Below are 24,394 nucleotides of genomic sequence, written 5' to 3'. Positions count from 1 at the left end.
AAGCCATCTTTGCATTCCAGTGACCTTTGCTGCTCCTATGGCCCCTCAACAGCCTCACAGCATCTGGGCAGTTCAGACCGGAGCCTAGAACTAGGAATCAAACCCCTGTGCCATTTATCTTTGGTGCCTGCTTCTCAGCTGAATCAGAATCTAATGTATTGTGTTAAATAAGACGATAGATGCATAAAAAAGCATCTGATCAGATGGGTAACAGAGGAATGAGGTAACTGAGAAAGCACAGCATAGAAAATAATAGCTTATAAAGTAAGATTTGAAAACAGCAAAGAACAAAGAGGAAATCAGTTCTACAGAACTACAGAAGAGAAGATTTTCGTAGTGCTACAAGGGACTAAACGCTGAATTTTGGATCACAAGTCAATGATTCATGCATTGCTGGGCATTTTTTCCTCCTGTCTCATTTTCCCAGCCTAGTAAGAAGCTTCATTATTAATTTACCGAAGTTTGAATGCTCAACTCAAGCTAACCTTTAGCATGCTTTTCAATGTTTCTGTAACGAAGCTGCCATCTCGATATCACATGCCTGCAATATAAAGTGACACTAACTAAAACTCTTTTTCAGGTAGAAAATAAAACACTACATGTGTTCCAAGGATAACTATATAAAGAAAGAGACAAATTGGCTAGTTACATTCAAGTCACCTTGAAATGATAAAATTTTAGAAAGTTAAAAAGCCTTGAACAAATAAACAATAATAGACCCTGTCATTAGCCTAAATCCCCACAGTCGTTACTCAGGGTAAATGTATGTTTTGTTAGAGAAAGGATAAGGTTGCAAGAACTGTATTCATAGGAATTACAATATCAGCTAATTTTACAGCAATTCTATATAGTGGTTGAGAACATTCATTTTTTTTTAATCCAGGGTATGTTGGAGATGGAGATACTGTAGCCAATAAAACTTTTTTTTTTTTTTAAATATTCTTCAACTGTTCATTTGACTAGAAGACTGTGCAGATCTTGTGCTGTGATGGATTTTAGCTTTGCTGATGTTAAACTGCAAAGTATTCAGTGTATTACACACAAATGTCACAAGGTGAAAAAATTTAGTCTGCAATCCCTGCTTGTGGGAGCACATTTTGCATTGTGAGCCGTGCTGCAGTTTTGAAGAAATTTCTGTCCTTTTTGCTTGTTGCAACACTCAAAATCACAAAGTTACACAGACTTACACAGTGCATCTGAGAGACAGCATCTGTTTTCTTATGTATCACAAAGACCTTGATTAAACTTTGAGCACCAGCTTGCAGGGCATTTTGGAACCTATTTCTCCAATAACTCGACAGGACAAAACCCTTATGAACCCAGATGATACGACTATATAACCTCTGACAATACAAGCCATTGCATGATGCCAGACAGCCCTAGAAAGCAGACAGCCTGTTTCAGAGAGCAAAAGAGGTGAAGTGAGGAAGAAAAGTTGAGTAATATTTGAAAGAAGGAATTCAGACTTCAGAGGTTGGGGAGTTTTTTAGATTTAGGTCAACAGCCTCACTGCGGTGATTACTAATTAGGATTACAACCCTATTTTCTCTGCAACTTTTGATAGCGTCCGTACTTGCGAATCACTGCTCTTAACGGCAATTTTGGAGTTTTCATAAAATTATATGAAGTTATTCCAAAACAAAATACACAATTCCTAACTCTGCACACACTTGCATCACTTGTTTAGTGGAGTTTCCTTTGAATTCTAGCAGTGTAAATGAAGGGTGGGACTAGGCCATGCATCTCATATATAAATAGAAAACATTCTTTGTACCATTACATAAAACCCATTTTGCAAAAGACTTTTTCTAAAGCTTTTATACCATTTTACTTATTTCCTTGCCTGATTAGCTTTTAACCAAATGTAGATGTTTTCCCTGACCTATTTTCAAAGCTAACTAATCCCTAAATCCCCCAGTTATGCAATCTTGAAGGATTAAATGTTTGTCATGAAAGGGTCCGGATTTGTTTAGACTGAATAAATTTCAGTGGTTTAAATACAGTTCATTGATTAAATTACATTCATAGAATGCTGGCTCTTGTCAGGGAGTCTGCCAAAGTAGCTCTATTTAGATGTATATGATATAAGCTTCTGCTCATAGTTAAGCCCACAAAATATTTGCATGTGGTGCACCTTGGAAGAGAATGAGGCTCTTTTTATATAAAACACTTGTTCCATCTCTGCAGAAGTATTACAATTATATAATATCTATACTGCGGTAGCACCTGAATGCCAGCCTGGGCAGAGCAGCATTATACTAAGCAAAATGACAATCTCTGCTCTGAAGCATGCAACCTAAAAGGCAAGACAAACCAGGTGGAGGAGACAAACAAGTGGGTTGGTCTGGGGGTGGTACCGAAGACCGGGTAACAAATAATAGGATGCACAGGATTTGCAGCCAATGAGGAAGAACAATCACAACATGCCATCTGCCCACCCATAATTAGATTAGAGTTCTCTATGCAGGAAAGCAGAGCAGTTTTGAAGAGACACTTGGAGGAGGACAGGACTTTCTTTGTCTTGGAGCTTCTCCTATGCTTAGTAAGGTGCCATGAGAGAAAGGGTAAGATGCCCAAGGAGAAGCTGAAGATTGAGACCAGCAACAAAAGCAGGTGTCAAGGACACAGTGAGATAACAGGTCACAGACAGAAAGGCTAAGTGGTCAGAAAGGTATATTCGGCGTGTTTACGTTTTGCTCACACAGTCAGAACACTCTTTAAAAGTCTTTAAAAGTCTCTAAAAGTTTAAGCTAACTGGTTTTACTTCTCATTTACAATGGACTGGGAACTGCTATTTCCAGTTACACTATCTTAGTTTAAAGGGTATAACATCAACTTGTTGGCATTGAACAGTTGTGTTGTACTTAGAATGCACTGAGATCACTTGCAGCGAAATGAAGACGTCTTTATTGGAAGTGTGAATACCAAGAAAGTGATTGAAAGAACTGAAAACATATTTCTTCAGGGTTATATAAATGAGGAAGTCAAGAATGGTTTTTTTTCTTAGACATAATGATCCCTGCTTGGGTTTCTATCCTTTCTTCCAAAACAGTATGTCTGTCTCTCTCAGGACAGGAGAGCTGAACTGCTTTCATGAACTGCTGCTTTCACCTACTCTACCAATTGCTATTTTAAACTGTTGAAATAGAATGGTCATACCCAATTCACCTTCAAGCCTTCTAAATCTGTAGATTCAGAACTTACTCAGTGTATCTAGATTTGTGCCCTTCAGTTCTGAAGTGAAGAACTTGAGATTTCATTTTCAATTCATCTTGATAAATCACTCCATTATGTGAGCAAGGGCTATGGATTAAATAGTCATGAAATTCAGGTTTAGCAAAACCAGTTGTTATAGCATTGCAACATACCTACTGACTATAAAGATGCAAAAACAGTACTTTGCACATTCCATGACATTTTCTGTAAATACAGAGTTTTACACAATTATACAGTCCCTTCTTTCTGGAAACGTAAGTCATTTTCAGTTTCTACTGGGACAGGAAAAACAGCTCACTGAACTTGAGGCCTCAGTATTGCAAAATTCTGTACAGATAAGCCAGCTCTTAAAAAGAAAGAGCATACTTGCTCACATTATGGGTGGATACCCTGAGCAGCTGCAAAATACGACTGCAACCATTACCCTGTAGCAAGCAACAGGTAACCACAGCTTTACAATAGGTACTGTCAGCAGCAGATTTGCTGTATTTAAGACAAAATCTGGGGGAAATTCACAGCTGTGTGTCTGCATTTGTAGCATCCCAAACCAAAAATACTGATCAACGATGAAAAATAACTCAGTAAAACCACAAGTAGAAAGATAAGACTACTCTTGAAAATAATGGAAATGGATGAAATGAAAATGAAAGGAAGCTTAGTTACAGTGAAGCACTGGCAAGGATGTCTAAGGCCTTGAGAAATGAAAGGAACTATGCTAGTACATGTGCCTCGTGCTGGGCAGCCTCACCATGCAATCTCTGAACAGCTAATACTCATCAGAATATGGCTTAATCAAAACAAGTTAAAAAAACATAAGTGGTGGTGAGCAAGAAGATTTAACACAAAATCTATTTATTGCCAGGAAAATTAGTTCACAGAAGTAAATCAAGAACACAAGATTAATAAAAATAGCAGCAAAGGCATTTTTTTGTGTTTTATTTTCCTAACTTTTGAAGCAGGTATTTTGAATCCACTGTGGTTTTTTCCCTAAACCAATGCAGTAACAATACACTGTCAAAGCAGTTTGATTTATTTACTATGACGCAAGCTAGACTGCACATTAAATAGCTTTTACTGTAGGCTTCATACAGAAAAGTTAAAAAGCCTTGCTGGATTATCAGCCGAATTAGCAGAAATCACCCAGAGCGCTCCTCCCGTTGTTCTTTCTTCAGCAGCAGGCAGGATTTAAGAGCAAGGTTACAGGACTTGTCATTAGAGATCTCTCAATGTAACTCAATGCTGATGCATGACCCTCCATGTACCTGGTGACACACCATAAGGGCAGTGGATGTCTAGATCCTCGGTGAGGACAAACCAGATTGAATATCTAGAGAGGACTCTGGTGCCAGGCTGTTTCTCAAGGAAAGAACCTTCTAGGAAGATGTTAAGCTGGGATCTAGCTAGATAGCACTGCCAATGTGAGAGCAAACCTTCAGAACACATCCATCAGCCACTGACCAGAAAAGGAAAGACCACAGGGTTGCAAAGCAAAGTGAGATACAAGCACTGCAAGGAAGGAGTGTGAGATAGGGCTCAAATCAGTGAATCCCCCACAGCTGGCACAACATTTGACAGGAGTAGGTAGTGGGCACAGTTACAGAAGTGAATGTATATACAGCATGTAACATATCTTAACGTAACATATCTTAAAAACACTACTAAAAGGGGAAAGTTCCTGCTTAAACTGACCACACTGATAACTATAAAAGACCATAAACACCAGTTTTAAGAATAATGGTGCTGGGTCAAGTCCCGCAGTGGCCATGGGTACAGGCCTAGCTCATATATTTTGCATTCTTCAGTGTTTCTGGACAGACTTCGAACTAGTTGATAGTATGTTCAAACTTAATACACGCATTTCTAACAGCACTTCAAGTACGTTGGTATTTCCTTTGATCTGTGCTTAAAATAGTGATTTCTGAACGTAAAATTCATACATCTCATCCAGGAACAGCAAGCCATTTGTACATTTACTCTCAAACCTCAGCAGAATACTGCACTTTTGCTAGATTCTGAAGAAAGAGCAGTTAAATAGCTTCCAGTGCAGCTCTTGAACAAAAGCTAACTGAGAAGTAAAAAGACTGCCAATGTCAATGGTTACAACAGGATCTGGGGAAATGACATTTTCAATGGTTACAAAAGGATCCCTGCACGCAAGGCCTAACCAGTTAGAAGATGCAATTTCTTAAAAAAAAAAAAGTGCACTAACATCTCTTTGCCATGTTTACAGTCATCAGGGTTCACTTGAATATTCATTTTCACCTGAAATAATGTTGAAACCAAGCATTAAACCAAAAGTGTATGGAACTTTTGGAAAAAGTTCACTATGAAGCGGGGATGACATTTGCCTCAATGCTGATGACCTGCATAAAATCTAGGCATATTTTATGATGGTGTGAAGTGCTTGCTGTGGCACATATTTCCTGTAGTGTCTCATAAGACTTAGTCCATGCAATATGCAAGGTTTTCCAGATTAAACTGTAGTGCTGCATATATGAAACATCCCTTAATATTTAATTATTGTTTATGAATTGATTTCTATAAGGGAATTACATTTTGGTGTTACAACACTACCATCAATTTCAAGAGAACTGCCTAGAAATAGAGCAGAACAGAAAGCATTATTTCAAGTTAGATCTTTTGTTCAGGTCTTTGGTCGTTTATTTTAAAGTCAGTATCTTAAAACAATTTTTTGCCTAAAGACTGTTTTTCTATTTTAAGTCTTAAACAATCTGTTTCATGAACCACCTGGAAAAAAGTGTTGAAAAATAGTTGAAAAACATCCTTTCATTATAATTCCTGGAAAAAATGTGACCGTCATTATCTATCACGAGACTTCTGTATTAACAAAGAGTTAATTTAAATATCATGTTGATTTCTCCTTCCCCCTCCAAGCAATACCAAAAAAGTCAGAATTCATTATGTTGCCTATTATAAATCAAACGCCATTATTTCTTGTTTTTATAATGAAGACAGCGTAAAAAACACAGCACAGTAGAAAATATCACCTGGTAAAACTGAAATGACGTTTTACATAAAAACCTCTTTTCTATCGTTTATACTTGGATCAGACCTGCACTACAGAGCACTAAATACTGTACCGCCATTTTCATGATCCACTCTCAAAGGTTGACTGACCCAAAGAGATAGTATCAGGGGTTGTATTACTCAGACACACATCCTAATGAGAAACTTTCCCATTCCTGTACCCACAACCACTGACAGATTGGCTCACAGACACACCTTTCTATGCATCATCTGCACAGGTCAATGGACTGTGCAGATGGTCTGAGAATACCAATGTAGTGAAGCCAGGGAATGCTGCAGTGCCTTATGTTTCAACATGGAGATGTTCTGTGCTTTTATGCAACTGCTTCTATGGAGGTTAAGGAGCTATAATTAGCATACATCACCTCTCTGTCAGTGGAGCTAATCAGGTTGAAAAATCCCAAGTGTCTCCACTCCTGCGCAGCCCTGCTTCTTGCGATGGAATTTTCAAGCTCTTTCTTGCTGATTGCTTACATTGCTTCCAGACTCGCTGGCACCATGGAAAACTTTCTTCTGGTGTGGAAATCAGGAGCAGGCTCGCTATGGAAGTGACCTTTTCTCTCTGCTAGGAATCTCATTAGAGCCACGGACTCCTCTGAAGACATCTATTGATACTAACGATACAGACCACTTTGAAGCTAGTGTATACATTCAATTTAATTCTCACTGAATTTCAGGGGTAACTCCTGGCCTCTGTCTATACTGTTAAGGTCAACAGCTGTTTGAAAGCAAAGTATTCTAGGTGTCACAGCTGGTACCATGCTGCCAGCACAGCTGTAGCTCAGACTCAAAGCACCCAAATTATGATTACAAACAGCAGAGGTTATGTGACCTGCTGGTGAGTTGCGGTTGTTAGGTGCTCAAATCTACTTGCACCTGATCAGATCAGACCACATGATTGACAGCTTGGGGTCAGGCTAGCAGCCTCAAGCTTTCCTCATTGAGAGCATCTCCCAGAGTCAGACCCAAGTCTGCACCTGAGCACACACCCAACACAAACGACGTGGATGACAGGCAAGTCTGTAGCTGAGAATGGGCTTAAGAGTTACTATTCAGTTACCTTGAATAGGCATTTACTCAAACTTCAGAATCTATATACTATTCACTTAGTGCCTGCTCAGGTCTAAATGTGATGTTCGCACATCACAGACACAGATGATCTAAGACGCAACTGTTGTGAGACGCTATCTAACTAGCTGCTCGTTCCCATTTCTGGGTAGTGTCTGTTGGGCTTCTCTCTGCCTTGCCTTCCCAGGACCAACAGTAAAATATTTTTCATTGCAGGTCTGGCCTTTTCAGCTTGCTCTCTCAGGTTCTTGGATACTGTCCTCATTTATCAGCCTCAGAGTAATTTTTCACTGAAGTTATTTTGAAGATTACATAACTGTTTCACACTATGAAGTAAGAGTGTACTTGTAGCAGAGTGCTTCATGGTATTAAAATTCAAACTCCAAAATAAGTCACTATGTAGGGAATGTCATGAGCATAAAATAAATTGTAACAGCCAAGAACTGAATAAGATTTAGATGACTTTTTATATCCCTCTTATATCATATCATGTTAACATGATTTTGGTTTTGCTTTGTAGCTATTTTTTCAACCAAATAATTTTTAGAAATCAGGGCTTCATGAGTTCACCTTGAAAAAAACCCCACATATAAACTAAACAATAAATAATTTTGTTGAGTTCATATGTCAGAAGGATGATATGTAAGTTGTTACACCAGGAAAACATACTTTTAATGTCAGTCTCTGAATATCAGAAATTACTTTTTTTTACAGTTAACTATTGCCACAGTAAATGCAAACCTTAAGTAGATCTACACATTATAAGATTAATAAAAAGGCAGAAAACACAAAGGTTTCTGAATATTTTACTAGAGGACATAGTTTAAAAATGTCAAGGACAAAATTTGCTATGTAGAAGTAGGCCACTGCACTATATCCTCATTCAGTTTTTAAGTTAAAAACAAAAAAACAAACCAGCAATCTCCCTTCTTTATTGAAAGGTCACTGTAATGCAATAGGACACAGTAAGCAGTTGTGAAATTAAGCCCTCCAGAACCTGGTTGCAGTTTTGGAATGTGACCATTGTTGTGCAATGGAGTTTGTCACCATCATATGAAAAACCCATTGGGAAATAAATCTTTTGTTTACCTGCTCATCACAGATAACCATCAACTGATTCACATTCTGTAGTATTTTACGAAGATCTAAAACAATACCTGAGCTGCAGACATGATATTTTTCTTTAAACAACTCTATCCAAGCAATTTTGGCATAAGCTTCATACATCCTACATACAGAATGTTTTATTTTTTTGTGTGTTCCTCTTTAAAGAGATGGTGTGTCAGCAGGTTCACAGCCTACTAAAACATTCTCAGTTCTTGCTACCTATTTTTACCTGCTTAAAAAAATACAATAATGATACTGTGCTAGATATCCAGTGTAATATTAAACATGCTGATGTCTCAAGCAGAGGCTTGACCTCTGCTCAGAAGGAGCAAGCAGTAAAAGCAAATTAACCCACAGGTAGGCACATCTATATAAGCAGAAGTATGAGCACATTGTTCTAATTACAGTCTTCATTCTCGGGAATTTTGGAGAATCTGAGGGCACATCTACATAGGTAGGTGTAAACAGAGCTCCTTCACCTATTCCCTTGGGTGAACTGATGGAGACTAGTGCTGATTCAGAATTTGTATAGCCACATTTGCATGGCACTGAGCTGGCTAGATGTAGAGACAACGCCGGCAGAGGAACTCAATATGTCTGCACATGTCTGTAGACATTCATCCTGAGCTGCAGACATTCCCCGATATACAGAGGGCAACATAATAAAGATGCTAATCAAATTTCTCAATCAGGGAGCTAAAGAGATACCGTAAGTTTATATATAGACTAAAAATATGGCTCCAGATTTAGATTCCTAAATGTGGATTTAGGAAATTAACTCTGTAATGTGCAGTGTTGATGAAGAAAGTTAACTTTCAGTATCTTAAATTTCTCATCTGTCACAGTTGATCTGAAATACACAAGGTAGTTATGCCTTAAAGTAGGAGTTTCTAACTTGCTTAGTGAAAAGCATGTCTCTTCACTCCCATCATCTTTGGTGACTTGACTCCCCCAAGACTAAGGACTCTCATGACTTGGAAGATCTTCTCAATTGCAAACACCGGTTTGCAGTTTCTGGTCTGTAGTTAATCTCAGGGCAAATTTGTCCACTAATACTTCACAAAAAAACCTGCCACCAGAAGTATAAAAGGCTTGCCATACATTTTAAGCGTGGAAAAAACCAAAAATCAGCAGCAGTGAAATCTGCTAGACTAATGGCTTTTGACAAAGAAAAGAATTTGGCAGCTGTTTAGAAATGAGCAATTTAACATTCAGTCTCTTCTTCTCAAAAGGTGACAGTGATTAACAGTCAGTCCAATGATGCTATTGGATCTTGTGTGACTATGCTTGTGAATCAACCTCAGACAAACTGCAGCAAAAAGGGCTATTTTTAAGATTAAAGGCTCACAGGACAACCTTAGTCAGTAACGTTGGTTCTATAAGGGCACAGTCGCATAAAAAATAGTGCAACAAAGAACAGTTTTTTCTGCCCATCAGTAGCTCATGCTAAGCACGTACTACGTTTAATGGCAAATTTGCTTAGCAATAACTGTATTATTCACAATTCGTGGAATAAGGAATTACATCCTAAGCATCCCATCCATTATATATGAAAAAGAGTTCCTCAGGTTAAATGTAGCTGATAAAATCAATTTGAAGGGTGCAAAAAAAAAAAGCCCCCATTCTGCTGTTAAAAGCAGTGCTGAAACTGAATATATCCACAGAACACAATCTGTTAGTCCAAACTTCCTATCACCTTTCTATTGACAACTCACAGACATATTGGTTCCTATACTGTACCTCAAACACACTTCAAGACCCAGGAGATGGATGCAGCAGGATGGACATCCTCACAGCCGGTAGTGGTTTACTGGATATGAATTCTTTCAGCACTGTGCATGATTTACAGCTTTGCATAATGTGTTCTGTTTGTTCTGTCATATGAAAATATTAAAGAAAATCATCTTGGATTCATAACTGGAACAGAAAGTGATTTGAGAACTGAGAGTTTTCATCTGTCATTTTAGGATTCACATATAACAGGATGTTGGTTTCAGTTCAACAGAGTATTTCTCATATATTTATGGAAAACAGTTAATACTTTGTAATGAAGTTTGCATTCAGTGTGCTTAATCTAGAGCTCAGCACATGGTCTTCTGATATGTCCTAAAGAGAAAGACTCCACATCACTGCCCTGCCCATAATCTCTGTGTCAATATGTGTGAATGTGTACACAGAAACACATGCATATGTGAGGGGAATAATTTGCTGTAGCTTAATAGAGGCATTACTTACACGACATGTATAGAGATGCCCAAGAGATACCATGCCTTAGGCAGCTCCAATCTTTCTGATGATCCTCAGAGCAGAAAAACCTCCTACACAGAGCTGTCTTTTAAAAGGCGCAGTCTTACTCCTAACATAAATTCTCATGTCTATATTCTGCATAACATGTCTGGAGGTGTGGCTGAGGTACAGCCTATTCAGTAGCTATGGAGAGATTGCTAAAGAGCATATACCATGAGTAACTATAGAAATCATTTTAATAACAGTGATTTGGGGGTCACTGTCAAAGAGGCAACACAGAAAAAAAAATCAAAACCCTGTCCCACTTTACACTATTTGATATAACACAATCATTTTTTTATTCTAGGTTTAGGAAAATAACATGCTATCATTTTTTAATGTGACTGTTAGTCAGGAAAACTTAAAGAAAAATTACTTTAACCTTATTTTAGCTAAGTTTACTGAACAATTTTAAGTTTTAAACAGAAGAAGTCTCTTCAGTGCAGTTATGTCTGTACTTTTATTCACAAATTCATGTTGAAATAATGTAGAATAGTGCACATCAGGACAATGCATAGGATGCCACAGTTAAGCTTAATTAATCATTCTTATTTCTCTCTTGAGTCATCATAATGAGATTTTTTTTTATAGGGAAACCACTTCAAGAGAAATTTTTGAAGCTGATGTTCTAACAGATTAGATAGAGAAAATGCTTTAGCTTATAAAGATCCTGCAACACCATGTATTACTAAATGTACAGATGAATATACTGTACAGTCTCTATTTCCATCATCTGTAAAGGAATAGATACATAGCAAGCTTTTTAACCGTAACCACGTATGTGGGATTTTACTTTTGTAGATGTTTGGAACTTACATTATTAGTATTCTAATGTGATTTATGGTACCTCTTTTAAACACATGCAGAAGGTTGTATGCTGATAGCATAAGATTTTTCTTCAATTATCATAGTAATATTTTTTTTTAAGTAGAAAAAGTTACAGAAAATATTAAAGGATTTCGTTATCTATTATTCTAAGAAGTGGCTTTTAGTTAGAAATTACATTTAGCTGGAACCAAAATGTTAGCATACTGAAGAGTGATATTTGGCCCCGCCAGTGTATTTCAGGATATCATTACATGGTTGCCTCAGCAAGTTGCTTTTAGTTTCAGCCCTCTCTCATTACCCCTTCCCATCTGACTGAAATCAGCTGATCTTTTATAGACATTCCCACAGTCAGCCAGCAAGTTACTCGCTGTCAGATACCAAGCACCATATTTAGGGTGTGCCTTTTAAATACAGAGGCCAATAGGAATACAGTTGCCTCGTTTTGTCGGTCCCTTAAGAGTTGACTGCCTTCCCATCATAAAACCTTTGCCAACCAAAGAGAAAACATTCTCAACCTAGAGGCTTAGCTTTCTGATTCCATGAATGCCTTTGCTGAAAATGCAAATAAATTAAAAAAAAAAGAGATTTTAAAATGTTTAAAGTATATCTTACATAATCTGTATAAAATGTAATTAACTTTTAACATCCATGCAATCATTTTGTTATTGCAGCTAAAAAATAATTCTCAGAATACAGCTCTTCCAGAACCTCCAAGAAAAATACCCTTTGTTTCACCATTTTCTGATTCATTCGACTTTGGAAGCAAAATAAACACATTGCTGTGTTTAATATTGTTGCACAAGAGAATTCACAAGAATGAAATGTGTTCAAAGTTCCTAGAAAAAAATGTAGCAATGCAGGCTGCCAACTTGTTCAATGTCAAGCTCTAGGCAGTATAGCAGGACTAGCAGTAAATGAGTCATAGTGAGTCACGCTTTAGCTATTTTTGCTTTTAAAGTAATGCCAGGCGCTGTGTTAATATTCAACCCAGAGTAAATTTAGCAATGCAAGAAAACAAGTGTTTCCATGGTTGCTCCTTCACAATGTTTATGGTATATACACAGCCATTAGGCACAGGAATTAAGCCAAATGAAGAATATGGAAATGTTCCTCTTTCATTTACAACTGAATTTTGCTCCATTGGGTTTCATGACTCACTCAGCTACTAGATTTTCCAACTCTAACAAAAATGTAAATCTATAGCTAGCACAGCACCAGCCGTACTGTTAGTTGTCAATAACCACTACTTTCCTCTAAATTATGGCGTGTGCTGTGTACACAGCTGAGCTGGAAGCATACTGGCATATCAGTAACTGTGCAGTCAAAAGCGAGCGTAAATGAACCTAACAGTTTATCAAGATAATGAAGTTACGTCTATTTTTTTCAGGACAAAACAAGACTGACATGAAGGCCTCGCTAGTGAAATTAAGTACATCAATCATGGGTAACGTGCTCTGTGACACTTGTAAGGAGGAGCTGGCAGGGAGGAAAGCCGAAGAGGAGCACTGAAGGGAGGAAGGAGGTTGTGGCGTCATGTGAAAAGGGAAAGCAGCTGCAGAAAAACGAGGAAGGATGCTGATTCAGGCTGGGGAGCAGTTGGGTAAAATGAGAGAAGTGGTAAAGAGAGTACGACAGAGCTGGAAAATATCTGTCCATGACATAGCTGTGATGTGAAAAAAAACCATATGCAGGCATGATTTCAATGGAGCTATCTGCACAGCTGTGTTTTCTTAGGTGAGCAGGTATTTATGAAATTGAAGAATACGAGCCCAATTATGTAGACATCTGACATGGCATAACAAAACTCTGCTGCAGAACAGGAAGGGAGAATTTAATCTGGGTTGTAGGGAAAAAAAAAAAAAACCAACAAAAAAACCCAAAGCAATGGATGCTGCAGCAAAGGTTAGGTGAATAGCTTACTTTGCCCACACTAATAATGGAGCTGCCAAATGATTACATATGATTGCTTGTTAAACTTTTTTGTTCACATTTTAATACAGTGATTTATTCATTAGTCTTAAATTGCAGTAATTACTATTTTTACTGTAGAGGCTGATAAAGCAATCAGGAAGCTTTTACATTTTTTCTCCTCAAAGAAAATTCTTTAGCTTTTCTGCATGAAGTCTTCTTCCATACTGTGATAAGCTGGGCTTTTTTTTCCCTGTTTTCCTATCTGATTATAAACTAGCCACTTAGTTTATACCGGAAGTTTACAGATAGATCCTGATGAACAGCCATCCTGAAAAGACTTCTTTTGATTTCACTAAGTCTTGGATTGACCCATAAACTTTCAAATAGGGAATGAGGGAGAATACTTAAGTCTGGGCCAGATCCAAAGAACTGAAGCAAACTACAGACACTAAAGTCCAAAATGATGAAAAATCCTGTTCAGTGGCCTCCTAACCCTGAAGGCATCTAACTCTGGTAGGCCCCTCCCAGCTTCTCCAGGGACCTATAGCTCTGACTTCTGTACTTGCCCAGAGCTGCCCCAGCCTGAGTAACAAGGAATACGTTGTTTGTCCTGCGACCTCTTTGACTCTTGAAAGTAGGCACAGCTCCATCCAAGTGGAAGAAGAGAAAGTGGCAATGGAGATGTAGAGAACCCAGTTTCCCATTCCTTGCTGAGTGAGTTAATTACTGGAGTACAGAGTCATGCACCCTCTTCGCATCCTTCTTAGCCCCCTTCCAGCTGGACACGGTGCAGATTTTGCTTCAACTGAAGGGCTGAAGAGTGCCCTCTGCAGACCAGCCTACAGCCGAGGGGTTGCTTAAAAGCCTACGAGCAACTGTATGATGTCAGATGTTAAGGTCCACCCCATCCAGCAGTCTTACTCTGATGATGAATAATAGCAAATCCCTATAGAGGGCATGAGGCATGGAAAGTCTACAGTGATGTTTTCCTGGTATTCTTGTCCAGCCTCCAGTAATCTGATCAGGCATATTTGGAGGATCCAGAAAGGAGCCAAAAGTGACATCTTCCCCATAAGGGATTTTTCTTACATGCTTATTTGTCAATTTATTTGCATCACTTCCTGGGCAACTGCTGTAGACACAGTGCTATGATATAAAACATAAGCACTCTCACCGTCATTCCACTAACTGCTTCTCTCCCTCATGAGGTATTTTTGGTGCCTGCTGGAACACCTGTTAAGCAACTTGTCTTTAATCCTGAGATCATTCACAGCAAGTCTGGTAACACAACAAATCTACATCCATATTTGAGATGATAAGACATGATAAACCTATCCACACTTGTAAAGTCAGATGCTGTGTCTCAAATGAGAGCTAATAACAGCTGAAAGATGACAACTTAAACCACTCCTCAGTTGTGACAGAACATCTGAATGCTCCAAGCCTCTTTTAGAGTAAGTGTAAATGCCATTGAAGGTGTTTGACTTCTTTGACTTTGTGCTAATGGTGACTGAAAGCAACATATCTTATGTTACCCCTAAGAGACAGTACACACAATTACCACTTCACCTCCCTGATAACATCAGTAATTGCTTGAGTGCCTGAAATTCCTAAATCCACAGATTAGAGCCATGGTCCATTTCCTCTGCAGCTCATATATAAGCATGTACGCTCAGTCTCACAGTAAGAGCCCTGATTCATTCCCTCTGCATTATTTTATAGTTGGCATGGTTTTAGTCATCTTACGCAATACTGTGATTGACATACAAATGTAAAGCATGTTACGCTGACAGAACAACCTACTGTCCTTCCAGGATTAAGAAAAATACTCAAATGACAGAAAAGAATTAGTAAATAAAACAAAGTTCCCTAAGTTTAAAGCTCCATTGAGCTTTATTTTCCCCTTTCCTCCTCAATATTCTAACTTCAAAATGAGAACATGTCAATTGAAAAATCATAAGACTAAGATGCTCTCCCTTTCCTCTTTCTTTGTTTTCTTCTCCTTGGACTGTTGTTCACCTGTTTCCCTGTGATCACACTCAAAGTTTAAGCTGTAAGCTCATGGCACAAGAATGGAATTCCTCCATCTTTAAATTTGTCTGAACAGCATGCAAAAGACATAATGGCAAGTAAAATTTTACTGAGCTGGCAGAGGCAGTCCTTGCATTTTCACTGCTCAGATTTTTACAAGAAAAATAGTATGTATTATTACATTATGAAAGAAGTGAATGAAAACTCTTAGTGAAATCACTCATGTTTCATTACCAGAAAGCAAATGTTCCATACGGTATAATCCACCTATTGAAGTTTTCAGAATTTCAGATACAGGCAAGCTTTAGCATCTATCTCGTCTGAAATTTATAAAACATTTCTGATGAGTTCAAATATGGTCACAAGACCTGAGATTTTATAAGTTTCCATGTTGCACAAATGGATTACCATAGAGTCAAGAAATACAGGAAGTGACTGAATTGAACTAAACACCATTGAATGAGAATGTCTACGTAAGCTAGGGTGCAGTGCTGGCACAAGAACAAATGAGCAAAAACTTGGTCACAGACTTGCTTTGCCTGGAAATTTCTCACCATCTGAGCAAAGTTCTAAGGTTTTTCATCACTCTTCCAACAGAAGTAAAGGGGAAAAAATTAATGTATTTTAAGATGGCATTTTATTAGATAATGTGATTGACTGCAACATCAAGGGAACAGAATCAGCATTTAGAAGCTCCCTTCCTGACCTATATGTTCTTACAGACAGTAAAAATGCCATGCTGGTAGCCATCAATGTGCTTGCTTAAGAGAGAATTATCCCATAACAGTAACAATAAATTACCCAAAGTATTATCCCTAAGTGTATAATAATAATAAAAAATTATTTCTATGCAACACTCCATTTCCTTTCTAGATTTTATATACTCAGTGCTGATCTGAAAGCCAGGCTGATATAAAAGCAAGAATTGTATCTTGCAAAGACTTTTGCAGAGGAATAAAATGTAGATCTTTTAAAAATACATGTATAGATCAGATGACTGACACAGAAAGAGACAAAAAGTGTTTACCCTCAAGTATTCACTCATTGGAAGGGCAGATATTTATAACAAGAGAGACCTACATCTGATGTTCTTTCTGATTTAGATACCTCCCTCAGCTGAGTGCCTTCACCATAGGGCTAAAGGGTCAGTGTCTCTCAGTATTTCCTTCTGCAGTTGTTTCCACTTTGATATGTATTAAAATGTACACTGAACAGAAAGAGAGGGAGACTGATTCCAGAGCTACAGGTCAATCACCTAGTAGGCCCAGAGTCAGTCAAGTTCTGATTTTAAATTGCTGAGATTGAAACCCAGGTCTCCTATACTCCAGGTTACTCACAATGGAGAAGGGCTGTTTGAGGGGGTGGGTTGATTCCTCTTTCATTTTAACTACGAATTCCACATCAGAGCTCTAAATGCCAAAGCAAGAAACTTCTTATTTTGATCAATCACATTAGAAAGGCAATCATTTCATCAAAGAAACCCTCACCAGATCCATTGGCAATTGATGTTCTTCATTACTCCACTAACAGAATTATTGTTAATGCAAGCTTCTGCCTGTTATCCTTTCAACATAGCTAATTTTTGACACAGAAAAATGGTCCCAGATTGCAAAAGAAAAGTTCTGACAGTTTCATTTATTCTAGAGTTGGTCCTTCTTTGCAAATTAGCAAGGACACTATCTTTCCAATAACTCTGTGAAATAGAAGGTTTGTATGTCAGACATAATCATCATCACTTTAACTCATTCCATTTCATTCCCAGGCTCTGATCTCCTAATCCTTCAAAACTACAGTGGGCTAGCTCACTCCTGAGCAAGCCAACTAGTTCCTTCCAGAAAACATCCAGACAGGACAGTCCCAAAAGGACAATACCATGCCAAGTTTCTCTCTCAGCGTAGTCCTTCAACCCTACCCAAAAGTCAGCTCTCATTCACACAAATGCCTCTAAACATTCATGTCACTCCTCAGGGGCTGCAACTCGCTCCCTCAGCATCATGCCATGAAAACATTACTCTGGCACACTAAAACATGGTTATGTTATTATTTCCAGCTCTTTGAACTGAAAAAAATCACAAAAAATAATAATGATGTTTTAGTGCCACAGAAGTGCCACAGGAGAAGCAGGGCAATTGAGTGTTTTGCAGGGCAGAGTGGACATGGCTACTGTGCTCCACAGGGTACTAGCCAGGAGCAGCATGGATATGAGCCAGTCCACGTTCATTAGTCTCTCCTTGCACAGTCTACAAACACAATATATACATAGCTGAATTTCAGACACAGGTATAAGGTTCAGATCCACAAAGATTTTAGGCACTGAACTCCCAGTGATCTGATCTGAACCTAAATGACTTGATCTAATACAAGAAGACTGTAAAAAACCAAAGAACTAAACCAAGGTCTCCTAGTGACCTTCCTAAGTCTTAGATCATCTTTCATTTCTTTACTAGTCAAAGGGCTGTCTATAAGGAATTTTACGTAAATGAAAAGTGCATATCCCACACATACCACTGAACTGTCGTAACACCAATCCCACTTCCAGTTAGAATTTTCAACTTTTGTGCTGAAGTTGTTTTCCCATAATTAGTCAGTAAAGGTATTTTAAATTATTATTTTATATTAAAAGTACAAAGAAAAATACACTAATGTTATTTTTCAGCTGATCCTCTGCCAACACATCTAAGATGAAAATAGACCATAAAAGAGGTTAGGTACTACTGAAGAGAAACTCAGATCTGTAAATCAGTTATGTGACTCTGTGCAAGTAACTTCAACTATTTACTCAAGTTTCATCTCTGTTATATGGAATAAAATTAACTTGACTACCTCAGTGTGATGTTGTGAGGATTAATTGCATGAAACTTGTCAAGCATTATACTACACAGTATCATGTTGCAGCTTGTTTTCTTATCCTACTAAAAGCAAATCAAAGACTTTAGTCTTTCCTTGAACCTCCAGATAGACTGTTTTATGAATCTAGAGAGAATTCTTTTCACAGTGTCATTTTTTCTACCTCAAACTGCATCTAAACTAACACTTTTTTACATCATTATCTCTCAGCTAATGCATGGCTTAAAATACATGTATCAACAGGGCATAAGGGTGTCTACTTGAACATTAAATATTAAATTTTAAAACTTCTCATTTGCAAATATTTGCTTATTGATAATGGCTATGAATCTCTCCTAGCAAAACGTTCAAATATGATACATACTTTCTTCTTTCAAAACCTCTGAGACTTTCTTCTTCAATGGAAGAAGGCAGGGGTGATCTTTACAATTGCAGTGCTGCTACCTTCCAAACTACTTTACAATGACTGGTTTCCTATGACAAAAAGTTGCCTAAACTACTATTGCATCTCAAAATTATTTGTTCCCTATCAAAAGAAAAATTACCTTTCTTACATTTGCCAAATTTACTCCTTAAATTGTTTGGCATAACCAGCAATATTGTCATTCACTCAAATCTTAACACTTTCTACAAAATGACTACTGAAGCATGCATCTGTTGGGTGTTCGTACAGACTGTAGTTATCAAGGATTCCAAAGTGCATGTTATCAGCTGCTATAAAAGGGCTATGAAACTTGTCATCCTTTGTGCACCAAATGTGAAACTAAATAACCTTCAGCAAATACAGCAGTGGCAGCTAGGGTCACAGGAATAGAGATTATACCTTCTGATTAGCTCTTTTCACAGAGTATCAGAAACTTAAACTGATACACAGAGATTAAAGACAGCTCTTACTTTCATTTTGTGAAGGCAAAATTCTCATACTCTGTGCCAGAAGATGCCTTTGATATATATATATACTGGCATGAAATAAAAAGACTTGGTAATACAACTTGAAACAGAAGGTGGGATTTTAAATTTACAGAAGAAACAAAATGCAAAATTACAATTCCTGCAGTAATCATGACCTAGCTCCTATGGGCTCAGTCCTGCAAGGTTCTGTACTGTGGTTACACTACAATAAGGAAGTGAAACATGCCAGCAATCTCACTCATTTCAAAAGATCTACTCATGCAATTTAATTTAAGCAACTGGCTTAAGCATTTCACTTAATCAAAAGGAGATCACTAAGCACTTTGCAGGTCCAGGACCCTTATGTGTCAGGAGACCATCAGTCATGTAGTGTTAAGGTCACAAAAAATTCTCCTTACAAACCGCACATGCAATTATTTAGAACTTTCTGATATTACCAGATTTAGTGAGTATCCTTCCAATGCTCAATTATTTGGAAAAGATAACGTAGTCATTTTGGGGTAGAAGAAATGGTTAAAAAAAATTTAAAAAATTAATCAACACTTCTTTTCTACTGCTTACATTCTAAGCAGGTTTGAGTAGAAAAATGAAAACATTTTCCATTAAAAATAAGAAATGGGAATTTAGGAATGTAAGATGGTTCTGAAAACAGACTTCAGAAAAATCACTTGCTGTTCACATAAAACCTGTCTGACAGTGTTTTGACACATATCATCAGAGGTGGAGATTTCTGCATCATTTTGCACAAATTCCAGCTAAAGTAGCTGCATAATAAAGGCTCACAGATTGAGAGAAAATGCCCGCAAACTGTCTGAAAGATGAGCAGAACAAAAACTGCTCTGAGGCACGATATCATCCTGCCACAGAGATGCACTTTCCCAATTTCATTTCTGCACCTTAGCTGCTGCTAAAGCTCAAAGCTGAGAAGGTCTCTTTCCTGCAGAACTGCCTAGGGAAGAGGACAATCTGAAGGTGATACAGCACCTTTCTCCTCCCTGAGAATTAGAGTCACCTACCACACTATATGTCACCTGTCAGGTGGCAGGGAATAACCATGCAGCTCCCTTCCATCACTGTGGCAGCAAATATCAAGAGAGAAAATGTATTAGCTTTCTTAATTTTCTGTTAAAATAAGGTTATATTTAACTGCTTCACACTCTGCACTGTACCTAAAAACTTTGTGTCAAGAAAGTTTTTCTCCTTCAAATCCTAGTTAATTTCTAAGTAGCAAGACAATGTAAGAATATAACATTTTCTTGTTCAGCTATTCTAGAATGCAAATGTCAAACTCTGCATAAAAGAGATAGAATGATTAATGGTAATGCATCATGGAAGGCAAATCATTTCAGCATCTACCCCATCTGCTCCTTTGAGGTAGAAAGGCTGGGACAAAAGAAAACTCCAGGAAAGCTCCTCTGAGAAAAGCTGGCTGGAATTTCAGTATTTCATCTGATTTAGCAATAAAACCAGATCCCAGGAAAGAGCTGAAAATTGGACCGTATTGTATACGTGTGCTTGAAACAGGCCAGGAGTTATGCACTAAGTTGTGCCCAAACCTGGCAAGCCTAAGACTTGAAAACAAAATATTAATCAGGTAGCTATTGTTAAAGTTATTGATATATGTAACTCACACCAAGTAGTTCTAAAGCATGTCCCAAAATTTGCAGATACATTATAATAAGCTGTATTACGGGACCTGTATTGTAGGACTCATGCTTTTGAAATCACAACTCATACAGAAGCAGCTAAAGAATACAAAGATAACTTGACTTAAGCATCGCTGCTGAATATTTAACAGGGTGACCTTAATGCTTTCCTTATAAAAGTAAAATAAACCAGCATGTACACATGATGTGCTATAAGGTAAATAAAAAATTTATTGAAACTAGTAGATGTCTTCTACAGATTTCATGAATCTTCAGCTGGTATTGCAACCCAGAAATTCCTGCCCCTGAGCTCACTCTTTTTCTACAGTAACACTACTTTCTACGTGGCATATGTGATATTTTAAATAATATTGACAGTGCTCAATTATACATCTCGGCATAGTAATTTACTATGTAGAGCCCAACAATGAGAAAAGGCTTTTTGTACCAGATGGAGTACACGTGTCAGTTTAGCCTCTCATAAAGATGTTAAGACCAGAGGCCCTGATCCTATAAGAATGCGGGTATCTGTCATTTTTAAGCTTGTGAATAAATTTGTGATATTCAGTTCTGTGGGTCTTTTTAAAGGCTAGCGATGAGTGAGAAAAACCTCACAAAAGAGAGAGGGAGTATAAGGGTAATGACAAGAAGATCACATAACTACAATAAATAGAGAAACTGGACAGTCTTACTGGTTCCAGGTCACTGTATCATATAGAAGCAAATTTACATATGTGAATATAAACAGACTCCACCGATCTTCAGTCACCCATTATTACTCAAGAATTTCTGGAAGCCTTCCTGGTAAAAGAGCCTTTTGAAGAGGAAAGTAAAGTAGGAAAGTGACTTTATGGTGGATCAACAGATTATTCAGGCAGAAGAGACAACACTGATGCAACTTTAAGGAAGCAGAAATGTACTTGCTTTGAAAGATTTAACTTTGAATTTTCTACTTCTTTCCTATCTGCAGACCTGAGGTGGCATTTAGTCACCCATTTCAAAAGAAGGTGGGCTGAACCAGACCGTTTATTTGAATACACAAACATTATATTGCATCCAAGACTGTGAAAGCTAACTAATGATTTTCCATTCAACCTTTTAAATTGCATTAAATGCTGCAATAGGAGCAAATGCGATAGGATTTACCTCACCAAAAACATTATGAATTCTACAAAACCCAAGCTGACCCAGCTGATCAATAGTCCATGTACTGAACACAGCAGTCCATCCAACATCATCATGCATTTTGTTTTGGGCACAGTCTGACCTCTATGCACAATCAAAACAAAAGTCCAAGTGGCTAATAAGACAAACCTGGATTTCAGGAAGTAGCAGCAGAATGATGTCCTTGTTTGGTTTTGTTTTTTTTTTTTTAAAGAATAACTCTTATTGTGCTTATTTAATTTGGGTTTTTTTCAACAGGTCTGCCAGTTAGAACTCAGTCCCATAGCCTGAGCTGAATTTATTACTAGGGCATACACCCCTTCCTCAGGCAACTACAGGGTGGAAAGTAAATCCAAAGTCAGTTATCAAGATTTTATCTTCTCAGTTACAAACACCTGGAAATTAGAAATTACAACATAATGGTGGGGCAGTAATAATTTTATGGTTATGTAGGGAGTGAAAATTACACTGTTTTGTGGTCTGCAACTTGGTATTTTAATTCTTAGAGTAGTGCCAAGAGCCTATTAAACTCAGAGATCAGTGCTAATACTCAAATCCAAAATCTTAAAAACCATAAAGATGGGAAACAAATATATTAAGCCCTCAAGCTCTAATCCTAGGGAGTCTTGAGATATCAGATCTAAAATTCACCTTGTCAAGCATGTCCTCACACTTCATAAATCTCTATAGGGAAGTAATCCAAAGTCCAGTGAAGTCAGCGGGAAAATTCTTTCCGCTAGTTTCAGTGGCTTTTGGGTAGGGGTCCAAAAAAACAAAACTCATGGAGAGCTACAGGAGAGCATCCAGAATATCATTTTCCAATGGTATAAATCATTAATCTATGACTCCTGAAGTTCCTGAGATACCAGTTTATGTTGAAATCAAAATGTAGGGTGGGAGGGAATAGGTACAGGGGTCAAGGGACAGCAAGCAGAATAATATGATTTCAAAACATAATCATGATTGGGGAAGAACAAAACAAATAGTGTTAGAACCCATGAACTCTCCTGGCAACAGTAATCAAAGTGATATTTTAATGGCTGCTATATGTGCAGGGCAATAAAAGCATACAATTTTGTTGTGTTGCATAAATACTAGAACTGCTCACTCGCCAACTTTTCTGGTAATTCAAGCACAAATAACTTAAAATTTTAACACTTGATAAATCATGTGAATTAAGAAAAACAGATTTTAATAAGTTGCAGTGTTACATGGTGCGTGCATAAAAGCTGTAAACCTGAGAACACACAGAGTAAGCATTTTCCAACAATATAGTTCTACGATTAAAGCAAAGGTCTTCTTGGAGTTGCAACACATCCTAAGTTGTGAAACAGCAGCAGTTTGTTTAAGTGACAAATGAAAACAGCTTACCTAATCCTTTTAGAAGAGCCTATCAATTTTGAAAAAAAATGAAAAAGTCTTCAAGTGAAAAAGCCCACCTTACAAAAAAAAGAAGTGAAGCAAGATTTTCATATTTGTATTCAAACACTGCAGGAACTGTGGGAGTCTAAATAAAACTACCAAGGTAATTACACTGCTTTTTTTTCAACACAGATATCAATTTAAATAAGTTTTTAAATAAGAACACTCACCTCAGTTTGAGCCATAACTGGCAGTTCTATATTTTAGGGCAGTTAGTCACATCTTACCATTTAGCATTCAAAGAATCTATTTTTTTAAAAATAAGACTTACATTGTTTTCTCATCTCTTTAAGTTGATCCTTAAAATATACATATTTTTCATTCCTTTGCAAATCTGAGTCACTGTTCTTGCTCTCCAGTGCAGTAAATTTTTCTTTTACTAAATATTTTAGATCTGGTATATTTTCTGGTTTTTCTCGTTTTATCTGTAAGGAATAAGAAATAGAATGTTATCTATTATGACACATATTTTAATACAAAGCAAAAGACGTCAAGCAAAAATTCATAAGCATAATCTCAGTTTCTTTTGAGTCCAGTTAGGTTTCCTTCTCTGAAACCATAATCTCCAGGTTGTTATTTATTTCAGCAAAAGTAACTATAAAATGTAATGTTTCAGTGTCATTTAACTCAGTTGCTGTATACAGGGTGTTTGTCACACTAACAATGGGGAAAACTGAACCTCTGTAGTCAAACTTACTTCCGTGAGTGGTAAAGGTCAACATGTTAACAACCACCAGCAAAACACTGAACGTGAACGAAACCAAATACAACTCTGTCCAAAAAAGTGAGATGACTTAAAAACAGAAGTAACATTTTGAAGAGTTTTCAAAACCTCCTCTCTCTCACCATTTCTGAATCAGCTTTTCAGAAGCTTATAATCTACATGGATGATTAGTGTGATAACACCA

General features: G+C 37.5%; 1 protein-coding gene across 2 annotated transcripts in view; it reads right to left on the bottom strand.

Moving 5' to 3' along the window:
- The window catches only part of NSMCE2 (NSE2 SUMO ligase component of SMC5/6 complex), a 134,534-nt gene that overhangs the window by 46,723 nt on the left and 63,417 nt on the right, over positions 1-24,394 (bottom strand). For both annotated transcript variants that reach the window (XM_075705915.1, XM_075705916.1), the window contains exon 4: positions 23,758-23,911. In XM_075705915.1, the coding sequence (XP_075562030.1) occupies positions 23,758-23,911 (154 nt within the window). The remainder of the gene's footprint in view (positions 1-23,757; positions 23,912-24,394) is intronic.

The sequence above is a fragment of the Pelecanus crispus genome, chromosome 2 (genome assembly GCF_030463565.1).
Source record: "Pelecanus crispus isolate bPelCri1 chromosome 2, bPelCri1.pri, whole genome shotgun sequence".
Classification (NCBI taxonomy): domain Eukaryota; kingdom Metazoa; phylum Chordata; class Aves; order Pelecaniformes; family Pelecanidae; genus Pelecanus; species Pelecanus crispus.
This window is presented reverse-complemented; position numbering and strand designations above follow the sequence as displayed.